At 39.4% G+C, this 16188-nt stretch overlaps 1 protein-coding gene across 1 annotated transcript in view; it reads right to left on the reverse strand.

Moving 5' to 3' along the window:
• The window catches only part of DCHS2 (dachsous cadherin-related 2), a 201137-nt gene that overhangs the window by 90661 nt on the left and 94288 nt on the right, over window positions 1-16188 (reverse strand). The window contains exon 3 of the mRNA XM_033133525.1: window positions 1620-1851. Coding sequence (XP_032989416.1) covers window positions 1620-1851 — 232 coding nt within the window. The remainder of the gene's footprint in view (window positions 1-1619; window positions 1852-16188) is intronic.

Genomic DNA, 16188 nt, shown 5'->3' on the forward strand with positions numbered 1-16188 from the left:
GAAAGTTCTGCCTTATAGAGACAGTCACTGTAAACATGAATCCCTCGGCCAGTCACACGCTCCAGATGAAGCACACTTTCCAGGCAAGAAGCAGTGACTCTCGACCCCTCAGGGATGGGTGAGAAGACAAGGGAACTTGGTAGATTAGATGTCCTCTGTAAATTACTGTTTATTACTAATGAATATGGTCGTTGTAAAGACCCACAAGGATGATGTACAGAACATGGTTGGCGTGGCCCCTGAACTTATCAGCATCATCACAGTAGAAACACATTCTGCCTACACTCAGATCAGGTGCTTTAAGAAGAAATGTAATCTTGAAAAAATTGTCTGCACTCCCACGTTCACTGAAGCACTGTTCATGATGGTCAAGTTGTGGAAACAACCTAAGTGTCTACCAATGGATGAATGGATAAAGAAAACATGGTATATACACATAATGCAATGTTATTTAGCCTTTAGAAAGAAGGAAATACTGTCGTATGTGACAACCTGGATGAACCTGGAAGACTTTATGTTAAGTGAAATAAGCCAGTAACAGAAGAACAAATACCACATTGTTCCACTTACTCGAGGTATCTAAAGTAGTCAAACCCATAAAATCAGAAAGGGGAATTGTGGTTGCCAGGAGCTGAAGGGGAGAGGGGAACGTCAAGTTGCTAAACAATAGGAACAAAGTCTCAGTGAAGCAAGATGAAAAAACTCTAGAGATCTATTGAACAATATTGTACCTATAGTCAACAAAAAAGTATTGTACATTTAAAAATTTGTTGAGAGGGCAGATCTTATGTTACGTGTCTTACTACAATAAAACAAAATGAAATTAAAGCAATTTAAAAAAAATTTTGCAGGTTCAGTTTTGGGGCAGAATATCTCTAAAATCTCAAACGTATTACAATGTAATATTATATACTTGAAATTTTATGTTTTCTTGTAATAAAATATTTCAAACATTTCATTAGCAATAAACCAATAGGAAGGGGAGGGTAAACTCTTAAATACTGATTATTTCTAAGAGACTCAGTTTGCTCACTAGACTTCTTTGGCAGACATAATTATCATATTAAAGATCTAAAAGGCACTTTAAGGTATTACTTTAAAAACAAGGAAACTAAGGTCCAAAGAGATTAAGGGAATGCCAGTGCTAGTGTAAGAAAGGGATGTCCACACAACTCTCTTTGCACTAATTTGATCTATTAGTACACTGAAATGGGGCAAGTCATCCTTAGATGACACAATCATACAAAAGGAGGGACATAGGCCTAAGAAATACTACTGGCCAGCTGTTTCACATAATTTCCTGCCTTTAATCCTCACAAAAAAATTTGCAACATAGGGATTGATAGCATTCCTTTTAATAAGGAGACTTAGGCCAATAAAGGCTAGGAGACTAGTAGGAGGCCAGCTGGGACTGAGAGATACCTGAGAGATACCTGGTAGGTAGCCAGGTATCACCTAACTACCAAGTGCCAGCTCTTCTCAACCTGCCTCGCTGCCTTCTGGGAGGTGACGTGAGTCTTGCAACATCCCTGGTAATGGAAAAATCACTTTTGCTAATTTTCTGGCTGTTTCGCAGAAGCTGTTGATTTCAGGGGAAAACTATTTCCAAAATCACATACCTGTGGTAGAGTCGATGGTAAAAAGGGACGACAGGTCGCTGGGGAGGAGCTTGTAAGCCACGGTTCCATATATCCCAGAATCCCTGTCAGTGGCAAAAACATTGATGATCTCCGTTCCCGACTGGGTCTGCCCACTGATGCTCGTCACATAGGTGGATGGGTTAAACACGGGTTCGTTGTCATTCATGTCCTCCACTTCCACACGAACAAAAGCTTGGGCACTCAGTCCACCCTGTTGGATGAAGAAGTGATTACAGATGGATCGCTCCTGAACACTGGGATACAGAATAACTGACAAAGATCCTAGAATAGACTTTTGAAACAAATTATACATATATTCTTGCACGTGAATGAGATTTCCACCTAAAGCTCCTATTAGGCAATAATTTCCTAAAATATTCAAAGAAGTTGTCCTGATGTCCAAAGAGAAAAAAAACAATCACTTTTACCCTCAGGATAACTTTTAACTGCTAAGGAGAAGGGGTAAGGGAGTACTGGCGGAGGATGCAATTTTAGAAAAGATCATTGGTGAAAGCCTCACCAAGAAGGTGCCGTTTGAGTAAAGACTGCCCTACCTGAAGGAGTTCAGTTACCTGGAGGAAAAGCATCACAGAAAGAGGAAAGGGCAAGTGCACAGGCCCGGAGACAGGACTGCAGTGCTCATCCCAGACCTGTCCGGGGAACAGCAAGGAGTGATGTCGGAGAGGCAGACAGGTCACGAAGTGCTCTGTGGTCCTCTGAAAGGACCATGGCTCTGACCCGATGGAGGGTTTGAGAAGAGGAGTATCTTCATTCAACTTGGATTTTTCACTGTTACTCTGGCTGCAGAACAGACTGAAGAGTCGCAAGGGTGGGAAGAGGGAGACCAGTTAGGAGGCTGTTTAGAATCACCAGGTCTGGAGTAGATGGTGGCAGTGAAGGTACTTATCCTAAAGACCTGGGGCCAGATTGGTTTTGGAATTCTGGATTTTTCAAATTTTAGAAAAGTAGTATAGTGCACAAAATAGTGAGAAGGGGATCCCGTGCTGTTTATTTTGTATCATCTCCATCTTAAAACAAGAAGAAGGGGAGAGAATACAATAGAATAAAATAACCATCTACAGTTTTTACTTTTCTAAAGTAAAACATATGTTCCTACTTTAAAGCACCATTTTCCATTTGTATCTCGTACATTTTGCGACTTTCATCTTTGACAAAAATCCTTGGTAAGTCACACAAGCCTGGGTTTTCTCACTCACTTATCCTCCCCCTTCTCTGGCTGTCTTTCTCTTGGGAAAAAAAAAAAAATCCTTTTTTTCTGTTTTCTACTATGGCCGGGAGGCACTGAGCAAGGAGGAAAAAGAAAGACAGTGGAGAAGTTTGGCAGCAGACGAAGGGAAGACTGCTGCCGTGTGGATCTGGAGGGTGCACATGTGAGAATGAAGCAGGGCGAGAAAGAGTCCTGTTGGGGATGAAGTTACCGACGAATCTGGAAATGGCGCTCACGCTCTGACATCCCATACACTCAGCCTCTGGGGATTAAAAAAGAATTAGGAAATATGTCTTTAGAAGCAGTGTTATTTTCCTTGTTCTAACTTGACTAAAGGACTAGAGCCAGGCCAGCTATAAATTAAAACAGGAGAAATAAAAACAATGGAAGCTCCATCTAGCCTGTATGTGTAAAATGCAGACTGGCTTTCTATGTTCAGCAAACCTAGATGCCATGCAGGTCCCTAGGTGGAGAGGAGTAAGAGGGGACTGTAGACCCATTATAAGCAGATAGAAAATACTGTATACCATCAGACACAGACCCCGCCGGTTCTCCAAACTGCCTTCCTTCTCAGCTTTGCTCTCCTTTTATTTTCCTTTCCCCTTCTTTTTATACTTCTCCTCAAGTTCAAGAAGCCACTTAGGTCTGAGGAGAGACTGAGAAAGCAAGTAAGAGAAGTGGTGAGAAGGTGGAGAAGATGGAAAGAAATGAATATCGCTCCACCTTAACATCTTGGGAGCAAAGGAGTTAATTCCTAGGCTGTCCTAAATCAGGCAACGCTACTAACAATAGGCAAAAGATTAGGCGGACAGAGTGAAAAGCATATTGTCACAGAACAATGAATCTTTTTGCAGGATAAGTATTAGTAAAAGTAATGTACCCTACATGGGACACTACTGCTGTCATTAATAAAAGGATTTGATCAAATCTAGGTTTTAGAAAGAGATATCTGAGGTAGCAATCAAGAGATGTATCTTAAAAATAAAGAGGTTTCTTAGTCAAAAAGTTTGGGAAATGCTGAGTTGACCAAGTAAAATGGGTTCTTAGTCTCAGGACTTCTCACAGAGCCTTCCCTATGCACATTTCTAGAGCGAGGTGAATTGTGAGGTGTTCCCTACCTTTATTTACCACAGAACCCTCTTTGGAAGAAGCATCTTAGAAGACAAGTATCCCATGGAAAACAGTGTGGGGAAAAGCTAATCCAAACTCACTTTCTCCATCCCTCAGTGTTCACCTCCCAATCCTCTGTAACTAAACTTCTGTCCAGCTTGTCAAGACTGTGCTGATAGTGCAAACTCTGAAAGTCTCTGAGCCAGAACCACCCAGCTAAGCTGCTTCCAGATTACTGACCCTTAGAAACTGCATGAGATGACAAATGTTTCTTATTTTAAGCTGCAAAATTTGGGGATCATTTGTTACACAGCAATAAGTAACTAATACACCCTATAAATTCCATGCACGGATATTTCTTAATTTTGTTTTATCCTTTGTCTTTCCACCAATTCATGTTCATTTTAATATAATTTGAATCATTTAAGTTCTAAAATTATTTCAACAGACTCAACCAATCTACCCGAACCCCAATCCTCTCAAGACATGCTGCAAAATCTGGGGGTAGTTTGGAGGAAGTGCCAAGCTTGAAAGCATATGGAACTGGAGGCAGGAGGGCTGCCTAGGGCAACCAGCAGATATGGGAAAATTTCTGCCATTATGTCTACTTTGGCCATTGTTTACTATCTATTATTTCTGTTCTTGCTCTCTGGGGCTTCTGAAGAGTAGAATATTAATATCTATCCTTCACATCTCTCAGCTCTTGCAGGCTGTGGTTTCCTTTGCCAATGCATTCTCGTCAATACTTCATGATTCAGTGAACAAAGGCAAAGGGAAATGGGTGTCCAGTTTGTTAAGGAAAAAAAAAACCCAAATCCAACAACAATGAGCTGTAGTGTCACCAAAGACAAGAGAAATAGTGTTCAAAGAATAATTTCAAGTACACTGAGAAGTTGCATAGAATGAAAATGTAGAAATGATCCCAGGATGTGGCACAGCAGAAATCCTGGTCATAACAGCAGTGCTCTTACGGAGGCAGGATGGGAAGAACGGACCAAAGAAAGATTGCAAGTGAGGAAATAGATTATTTTAAATACATTTGCTCTGAAAGATAGAAGAGGAATAAAATGGTTTTCTAAAAAGGTACATGAAATCCAAAGGAGACTCTTTTTAAAGATAGAAACTATTATTATGCCTTGTATACTTATGGGACCCAGTCTAGAGAATTTGAGAAAATCGTCATAGAAGTGATGTTCTTAAGAAGGCTGGAATGGATGGGACCCTGAACAGTAAAGGGAGCTGCTTCTGATGTAAACAGGGACATTTCTAATGGGATAATAGGAAAGAAGGCAAAGAATGTGAGCTGATAGTAGGCAGGAGGGTAAGGACTTCTCTCTCAAGCAGGAATATTATTTTTCTCCAAGCACATTCAGGTGCTTCAGCAAGTGCAGAAAAGGTCAGGTTTAGACAGGACTGGAGTTTTCACCTGGAGAGTTCTATGAAAGTGAGGGAACTCAGGGGAGTTTGAAACTTTAGCGATAGGTCAGTACACTAGTGATCTTAACATGGGAGAAGAGTTATTGACTTAAGGCAGGTGCTCCAGTAAGTGGGACTGAAAGGGATGAGTGCTTGTCAGCATACTGCATGGCTGAAATCAAGGTTTCCGAGGGTGTGCAATGATCCTTGGATGATCCCTGGCGACGATCCTTGGAAATGAGACAGTGAAGGAACTGAGAGGCTCAGGCTTTGGGGTTGTTCAGTAAATGGATTTTGAAGTCTCCACGAGGGAACGGGGTGGAGAGGCCAACTGTGAGTAAGGTGCAAAGGTCCTAAGTGACAAGGAGATTGAGACTATGACAGCAACAACACTGTCCCTGATATAGTCTGAAATATGAACTTCAGCAGCAAATTGGGTTTTGATAGAGAAAGGAATAAAAATGACTTGGCTGTTACGATGGGAAACAAGGAGGGCACCCACCTCAACATCTCTCACGTGGCTTGTGATCAGCTGAATGGGAGCTTCTCTGCGACTGGGGCAGAGAGGGATCAGTCCTCTCAGAGGAGGCCCGTTTTAACCAGGGCAAAAGACAAAGGAGCAGTCAGAGTTGAGTTTTAAAGAGAGTCCGCTAAACAACGGACCATGAGTGCCAGGGGGCCATGGAAGAAGAGTTTGGGAGGGTATAGAGCATGAATAGGGCACTGATTCAAATCAAAGGATGAACAGAGGATGGGGATGAGAATACAGGTAATCACAGCTGGCTGGCAGGCTTAAACATCTACAGATAAGAATGCGGTAAAGTGGTATTTAAGACATTTTGGGACTAGTCCTGATAGTATATTAAAGAATTGTAGACAATTAGTTTGAGACATGGTTCAGACAATTTGGTTAAAAAAAATATGGAGCAACTGGGCAAAGGGTTATTCCTGAAACTAGGTGGGGGGTAGTGATCAATGAAATATAAGATAGGAATAAGCACTTGAATACATTTTGGAAAGTGAGATAACATCATCTGCCCTAAATTTCAGTTATGCAGAATGAACCTGCTGTGGAGAGCTAATGCACAGAATGGTGATAGCAGTTAACAATACTGTATTCTATAGTTTAAATGTGCTGAGAGTAGATCTTAAGTGTTCTCCCCACTCACTATGTGAGCTGATGGATATGTTATTTGCTTTGAGTGTTGGCAATCATTTCACAATGTATACATATAATCAAAACATCAGGCTGTACACCTTAAATATATACAATTCTTATTTATTAATTGTAACTAAATAAGGCAGGGGAAAAAGAAAAAAATGAGTGTGCCCTTTTACTCAGCAACTTTGCTATTAGAGATCTGCATTACACACAAATTGTATAGCACAGATTCAATAGCCAACTTTTATCATGAATACATATAATGGTGAAGGGCTAAATCAATTTACTTTCTGTATTGTTAGTTTGATACAACCCTGCCTAAGCCTAGAGTGGTGAGATAGAGACGAAATAGCTTTATCTCAGACACATGCCGTGTTTCCCCGAAAATAAGACCTAGCCGGACAATCAGCTCTAATGCATCTTTTGGAGCAAAAAACTAATAGAAGACCCGGTCTTATTTTACTAGAAGACCAGGAATATAATATAATAAATATAATATAATAAATATAATATAATATAATATAATATAATATAATATAATATAATAATATAATATAATACGGGGTCTTATATTCATTTTTGCTCCAAAAGACGCATTAGAGCTGATTGTCTGGCTAGGTCTTATTTTTGGGGAAACAGGGAATTTCAGCTACAGAATTCAAAATGTCACAAAATATATAGAATGGTTAATAAACATACACACCAAAAAAGAGACATTCATTTGGTGAAAATGAATGGGAAAAGGAAACAGGAGTTAGACATAAGCATGAAATAATTAAATTATGCAGCTTTATTGTGCAAAACCACTTGATCTCCAGTGTAATCCAATTATTCGTTTCCATTATGTAATTTTATAGCATCTTCATGGCTTCTATGGATGAGGTAAATAGCAGCAACTGCAGCAGCAAAAATAGGTTATTTCAGAAGTAATACCAGTAAAATAGAAGAAGTGATTGGATTTTTCAAAATATTGACAGTCATCACAAGGATAAATAGAAAAGAAGCCCGGAACATCTAGGTATTTTATAAGAAAAAATTCTTCTATTGACAGATAAATATCTTAGTAATCACCAGCAAATGGGTTCTCAGCAATTTTCTTCCAAAGAGCTTTCAAGACATATATTAGAAAGAGAAAGGATCAGAGGAAAAACCCACAAACTGTCAAGGTAATTCTGCACAGTTAAAGGTCTTTTGTCACAGTGCAGTTCATTGTTTTAGATAAATTTATTATGGCCTAGAATTCAACATCTTGAACCTAAAATATCTTGTCTGAGTTCATTTACCCTTCGGATCAAGTCTAGACTGTATTAAGGGGACAGTCTCCCCAATCATTATCAACACTGTAATCTTCATCTTTGCCCACCGTTTGGATTAGGGACATACGCTGCTGGTAGGTATTGCACAGAACAATTATGACAGATGCAGGCATCACCCTGTAGAAATACACAGTTAGTCACAGAAGAAATTTATAAAGACAATGCAGGCAACAGAATAAGCACTGCACACTGGATCTCTCTCTCTCTCTCTCTCTCTCTCTCTCTCTCTCTCTCTCTCTCTCTCTCTCTCTCTCTCTCTCACACACACACACACACAGACACACACAGACACACACACACACACGCTGCTTGCCCTCATACGTTCTAAAGCAAACATGAAGAATGCTGGAGGCGGTTTTAGGTCCAAACGAGATGAAGGTTAGGAAGCTGTTAAAAGTCTATTACTTGGGGTCATGGACAGGCAGGCCCCTGGGAGAACCTTTTGTTTAGGAGGGCTGCACTCACAGCTCCCGCCTTTAGCTTCTCTGCACATACTAAGACCCATATGATGAGCAAGAAGGACAAGACAGCCTCCAAAATGGGGAAGAAGATGTCCAAGCACAGTGGAAGGAGGAGACCTTGAGGCTCTGATAGCCCATTTCCAGACACTAGATGCTAAAAAGTCTCAAACTGTAAAACACCATGTCCCCACCTTCATCCATGTAGAATATGTCGTTCTCTGCTCATCCTGAGAAAGAAGAATTGGTCCTCTTCTCTACACAAATCTTTAAAGAGTCCTAGTTTGGCAAAGAAGACCCGAGAGTAAGTCAAATCAATGGGGGATTCTTTACATCGAAATGGGTATCAGATGGCAGCCTGGAAGACATAGCTAATTCTTTTTGATGGTTTCCATGAGAGATCAAGGGAGTACATCTATTCCAATGACATGTATGTCTTAACCTGAACACATTCATGTGGAGAAGCTGTCCCCATAAAGGACTCGGCCCACACCCAGACCAGGCTGCCCAATGTTCATCTCTCCCCAAGGGGCATAAACATCAATGGAAGCTTCTACAAACAGTTGACAAAGGTGGACAAACACACCCTGCATTCAGATGCATCTCACTAAAGTCTGAGGACAGAAAAAAGGGCAAATGGGTGTGGACTTGGATTACGCCTTGGGGACAGAGCTAACTCTAAGATCCAGCATTTCAGATCTGGCTGTGGCCCTGAATCGTCAGACTTCATGGGTGTCTGTGGTGAGGAAGAGGAAGAAAGCCTGTTAGGCGGCTTCTTTAATGACCTGAATTCTATGATACCACAAAGAACTGCTGATTTGAGGGACCGCTGAAGGGACACAGGTCCGAGAAGAGAAAACACAGGTAAGACCAGGAAACGTGGAGCCTGACGGTGATAACCAGCAGGAATGTGGGGAAGGCCCTGCAGGTGGTCGCAGGGGATGGGACTGTGATCACCGGTGAACAAGTGTCCTCTGCCCTGGGTGACGGGAAGGAGGAAGACGGTTCTGATGAGCCAGCAGCCCTCTGACAGAGCCGAGTTCTCGCTCCAGTGCATTACCGGCCATGAAGCAGGGGCTGCTCTAGGTTTATGGGGACGTGACTGAGGCAGTTCACCCCAGCAACGTGCACTACCTTGCTCACTACAAGATGGAAGAAGGTTAGACTTGGTGGGAGTGGATCCAAAAACTCAAGAGCATCTGGAGGAGATAAACTTGGAAGAGGGTGGAGATGAGTAGAAGACACAGAGGAGAAGATGAAGATGAGGAAGATGATGACACCAGAGAGGAAATCGGGGAAGAGGACTGTGCTTGTGAGTGACAACTGATGAAGTGTGAGGAATATCTGCCCAGGCGGAGCAGTACTGAGTGAGCCTGCACGTGACCATGCAGGGCCTGACACAAAGGGGAAGCAAGTGCTGAACGTAACCCATGCCACGCCCAAAACTTCCTAGGATGATTTCAGATGCTACACTGGGACAATAGTTAAATTCAGTAGTGAGTTCCCTCAGGATCACTGGGTGTGATTTCCACTAAATTGAAGTGTAACTGCAAAGGTTTTCACAGCCTTAGGCATACCAGGGGTTCTGGTGAGCCCTGAGCCTTCCTCTTCAAGGGGACTGTACATCAGAGAGGTGTATTGGCCATGTGTTCTATTTTCTGGATTCTGAGGCTTTCACATCTGGAACACTGCTCATCCTGCAGGGATGGCCCAGCATCAGGAGAGCACGCTTGTCAAATTCAAATCAACCAATCTGGAGCCCACCCCCCAACCACCTCCTTTGTGGGCTCTCACACTCCAGGCCACTATTCACCTGCCCCAATCACTCCCCACCCACCCCACCCCGGGTCCAGGGACCAGATAACCAGAGACAACTTCTGTGCTCCAGAGTCTGCTGAGACTATTCAAACTAGTCAGTCTTAAGCTTGCTTATTTTGCCTCTCTCATTCCTTCTCTTGGAAACCATAATAAAGGCTCATGGCTGAAGTTTCCCATCTCTCCCTTGTCTCCTGACTGACCCCAGTATGCACACGCCACACACAGCCCCTCCTGTGGTGTGGTGTGCCTTCCTCTTGGGACCTGTGAATATAACTGTTTTCACAATGGCAATTGTCACCTTATCCATACCTAATCACAATAAAACCTATATTAAACCAGGCAGGGTGCAGATCAGCTCCCATCCATGCCAGGGCGGGGCTTAGAATGAGATCACCCAAACAGGAGGATGAGACCTTGAATACAAAGTACCCACAGGAAGGTTGTCTCTGTTCTAATGAAACTAGAATATGTTACGCTTTGTGGGAGGATTTGCTGTCTATGAAACAAGGAGTTTTTACAAAAGAATATTTTGATTCACATACATCATTGCCTTAGTTTGTTCAGGCTACTATAACAAAATACCATAGACTGGGAGGTTTATAAACAACAGAAATTTGTTTCTCACAGTTCTGGAGGCTGGAAGTCTAAGATCAAGGCCTCTGGTGAAGGCCCAGAGACTGCCAACTTCTGGCTGTGCCCTCAGATGGCACAGAAGCTAAGCTCTCTGGACCTCTTTAATAAGAGCACTAAGGTCATTCATGAGGAACTAATCACCTTCCAAAGGCCCCATCCCCTAATACCATCACCTTGGATATCAGGTTTCTAACATACGAATTTGAGGGAACACAAATATTCAGATCATGGCAGTCATCAAACTGGAGACTGGCTCTTTCATTTCTAAAAATTACCAAAATCTGCTACACAGTCTATAAACACTTTCTTAGTTATCTTGAAAATTAAATCTGTTTTGGCTGGGGGGGAAAGTGCAGCCCCTTTTGTTCAATCTGGGGAAGCTTTGTGGAGAGATGATGTGGTTAAACATGCGCTTGTCTATTGCCATAGAGACTGGTAAGCTGAGAGGAAAAGAAGGCGTTTTCATAGAGTACGTCTGTGTAGTAGGCTCAATATCAAAACAGAAAGAAGTTTGAAATTAAGGAGGTTTAAATTAATATCTGTAGTGATTTTTAAAAAAAATTCCACTGCTAATGTTCCTAATTAATACATTACTTTTTGGCAGTAAAAAAAATTTCTGGTATCAAAAAATCTTATTTTTATTAAGATAATTTCTACATACACTTTTACAAAATCATCTGAAACCAACAAATTAGAAACAGATGTTCGACTACTGCAGTATTGGATTTAAACTGGTTATTCAATTCTAATATGGCCTTTTACAATTGTCTCAAAATCTATTAAGACTCTATTTCTGAGGACTTGGATAAATATTTGGTGTGCACATATTAGGCTTTAAATAATCACATAGACTTGATTTAATCTAAACTCCTCTGTTTACTCCTGCTTTTGTTTTCAACATCTTTTCTTACATAGAAGCAGGGATCCCTAAAATCACATAGTCAGGGGTTGCAAAAATCTAACTAAATAGATCATTTTACTGAATATAAATAACTTCATTTTCATGTTTACTTTTAATAAATATATTTAGATTCATTTTTCCCCATCAATTCATGTCTTAAGTAGCTAGATTTCCCCACTAATTAAAAAAGAGAAAGATTAGACCAGAAACGTGTTAGCAATACCTATCTACACAAAAAGAAACAGGAAAGTCTCAGAAACAGAGTTGGTGAAAAAAAAATAGCACAAAACAGTGTTCATAGTAAGCTCTCTTTGCTGTAATGTAAAGGAAATCAGACAAGCTATTTCTAAAATGTGCTTAGAAGTATAAATTGTCAGGAATAGCCAAGGCAACCTTGAAATGAAGAACAAAGCTAAAAGAATGCATATATCATGACCTATTATAAAGTTAAAACAATTAAAAGAATATGAAGCTAGCACAAAGTTAGACAAATAAGTCAAAAATAGGATGTCCAGAAATAGACATACACATACAGTCACATGATCTGTGACAAAAGTGACACTTCAGTGCAATGAGGAAAGAATGATAATTTCAATAAATGGTGCTGGGTCAACTGAATATCCATACTGGGGAAAAAAGAAGTCTTTCTCCCACATTGAAAAAACAAGTGTATAGCAGAAGAAAGGAAATAATAAAAATCAGAGCAGAACTAAATGAAATAGAGAACAAAAAGACAATAGAAAAAATTAATGTGTCAAAGAGCTGGTTCTTTGAAAAGATTAATAAAATAGAAAAATCCTTGGCTAGACTCACTAAGATAAAAAGAGAGAAGACACTAATAAACAAAATCAGAAATGAAAAAAGGGAAGTTATCACGATGCCACAGAAATACAACGGATCATCCAAGAATACTATGAAGGACTATATGCCACCAAATTCAATAACCTAGAAGAAATGAACAAGTTCTTAGAAACATATAGCTTTCCTGGGCTGAACCATGATGAACTGGAAAATCTAAATAGATCGATCACCAGTAATGAAATTGAATCAGTCATCCAAAACCTTCCCAAAAGCAAAACTCCGGGACCAGATGGCTTCACTAGTGAATTCTACCAAACCTTCAAAGAGGATCTAATACCAGTCCTGCTCAAACTCTTCCAAAAAATTGAAGAAGAGATAATACTCTCTAACTCATTTTATGAGGCCAGCATTACCCTGATACCAAAACCTAGTAAAGATAACACAAAAAAAGAAAACTACAGAGCAGTATCTCTGATGAATACAGATGCAAAAATCCTAAACAAAATTCTAGCAAATCGAATGCAGCAATGCATTAAAAAGATTATTCATCACGACCAAGTGGGGTTTATCCCAGGGGCACAAGGATGGTTCAACATATGCAAATCCATCCATGTGATACATCACATAAACAAAATAAAGGACAAAAATCATATGATTATATCAATTGATGCAGAAAAAGCATTTGACAAGAGACAGTATCCATTTATGATTAAAACATGTAATAAAAATAATAAAATAGGTATAAAAGGAAAGTACCTTAACATAATAAAGGCCATATATGACAAACCCTCAGCTAATCTCATAATTAATGGTGAAAAACTGAAGCCCTTCGCTCTACGTTCAGGAACATGACAGGGCTGTCCCCTATCACCTCTGCTTTTCAACGTAGTGTTAGAAGTCCTCTCCAGAGCAATAAGGGAAGAGGAATAAATAAAAGGTATCCAAATTGGGAATGAAGAAGTTATATTGTCACTCTTTGTAGATGACATGATGCTATATATAGAAAACCCTAAAGACTCCACCAAAAAGCTATTAGAAACAATCAACGAATACAGTCAAGTTGCTGGCAACAAAATCAATGTACAAAAGTCCATTGCATTCCTATATACTAACAATGAAATCTCAGAAAAAGAAATTAAAAAAAAAATTACTTTTACAATTGCAGCAAAAAGAATAAAATACCCAGGAATAAACTTAACCCAGGATGTGAAAGACCTATATGCTGAAAATTATAAGACATTTTTAAAAGAAATTGAAGAAGACACAAAGAAATGGAAAGATATTCCATGCTCATGGATTGGAAGAATCAACATAGTTAAAATGGCCATGTTACCCAAAGCAATATACAAATTTAATGCAATCCCCATCAAAATCCCAATGGCATTTTTAAAGAAATAGAACAAAAAATCATCAGATTTGTTTGGAACCACAAAAGACCCCAAATAGCCAAAGCAATCTTAAGAAAAAAGAACAGTGCTGGAGGTATCACACTCCCTAACTTTAGCTTCTACTACAGGGCAACAATAATCAAAATAGCATGGTATTGGCAGAAAAACCGACACAAAGACCAATGGAATAGAACTGAGAACCCAGAAATAAAACCACATAAATATGGACAGATAATTTTTGACAAAGAAGCAAAAAACATACAATGGAGAAAAGACAGCCTCTTCAATAAATGGTGCTGGCAGAATTGGAAAGTCACATGCAAAAGAATGAAACTGGACTGCTACCTCTCACCATGTACCAAAATTAATTCAAAATGGATCAAAGACTTAAGCATAAGACCTGAAACAATAAACTGCATAGAAGAAAATATAGGTACTTAACTTATGGATCTTGGGTTCAAAGAGCATTTTATGAATTTGACTCCAAAGGCAAGGGAAGTAAAAGCTGAAAGAAATGAATGGGACTATATCAAACTTAAAAGCCTCTGCACAGCAAAAGAAACCATCAACAAACTAAAGAGGCAACCAACTGAATGGGAGAAGATTTTTGCAAACAGTGCCTCCGATAAGGGGCTAATATCCAAAATATACAAGGAACTCATACAACTCAGTAACAAAAAAACAAACAACCGAATTGAAAAATGGACAGAGGACCTGAAGAGACATTTCTCCAAAGAGGACATACAATGGCCAATACACATATGAAAAGATGATCAACATCACTAATCATCAGAGAAATGCAAATAACCACAATGAAAGATCACCTCACCCCAGTCAGAATGGCTATCATCAACAAGACAAATAGTAACAAGTGTTGGAGAGGCTGTGGAGAAAAAGGAACCCTCATACACTGTTGGTGGGAATGCAGACTGGTGCAGTCGCTATGGAAGGTGAAAAATTACAAATAGAATTACCATAAGATCCAGCAATCTCTCTCCTGGGTATCTAACCAAAAAATCTGAAAACATTTATACATAAAGACACGTGTGCTCCAATGTTCATTGCAGCTTTGTTTATGGTCGCCAAGACATGGAAACAACCAAAATGTCCTTCGATAGATGAATTGATAAAGAAGTTGTGGTATATATACACCACGAATACTATTTGGTGATAAGAAAAGATGATTTAGGACTATTTGTGACAACATGGATGGATCTAGAGATTATAATGCTAAGCAAAATAACTCAGACTAAAAAAGCAGAGAACCATATGATTTCACTGATATGTGGTATATAAACCAAACACAACCAAAGAACAAGACAAACAAATGAGAAACAAAAGCTCATAGACACAGACAATAGTGGTTACCAGAGGGTAAGGGGGGAGGGAGATGGTAGATGAGGGTAAAGGGGAGCAAATATATGGTGATGGAAGGAGAACTGACTCTGGGTGGTGAAGACACAATGTGATTTATAGATGATTTAATACAGAATTGTATACCTGAAATCTGTGTAACTTTACTAACAATTGTCACCCCGATAAACTTTAATTAAAAAACAAGAAAAAACAAGTGTAAACAGTAAAACAATAAAGTTTTTGTAAAAACAACATAAGAGAATACCTTCATGTCTCTAAGGTAAGCAAGACTTCTTAAAAGGACAGAAGAAGTACTAGTTGTAAAGGGAAACAAATTGATAAACCAAGCTTTATTAGAATTAAGAACTTCTGTTCCTCAAAAAACATCATTAAGGGAGTGAAAATGCAAGCCACGGAATGGGAGAAGATATATGCAATAAATATATCCAACAAAGGACTTCCTTGCCAAAATATAAAATATTCAAACAAATTAATAAGTAAAAGAAGCCAACAGTACAACAGAAAATGGGTAAAGAATTCAATAGACACTTCACAAAGTAAGTTATACAAATAGCCAATAAATACATGAAAAACCTGCTCAATTCAGTAGTCATCAAGACAATGCAAAATAAAGCCCCAATGTCATATACCGCTACACAGGTACCAGAATTGCTACAAGTAAAGAGACCTTAAATAAAATTCTCATATCCTATTGGTGGGAGTATAAATTAGTACCACCATTTTGAAAAGTTGTTTGGCTTTCTCATGATTTAGCAATTCCACTCCTAAATATATACTCACTATAAGTGCTTACATTTGTTCACCAAATTACATGCATTGAGACATTTAATAGAAGCACTATTTGTAATTGCCGAAAATAGGTATATACCACATATCATCAATTATAGAATACATAAAAAATTATCATTATAAACCAATGAGAATAAATGAACTACTGCTG

Source organism: Rhinolophus ferrumequinum, chromosome 18 (genome assembly GCF_004115265.2).
Source record: "Rhinolophus ferrumequinum isolate MPI-CBG mRhiFer1 chromosome 18, mRhiFer1_v1.p, whole genome shotgun sequence".
NCBI classification, from domain to species: Eukaryota; Metazoa; Chordata; class Mammalia; order Chiroptera; family Rhinolophidae; genus Rhinolophus; species Rhinolophus ferrumequinum.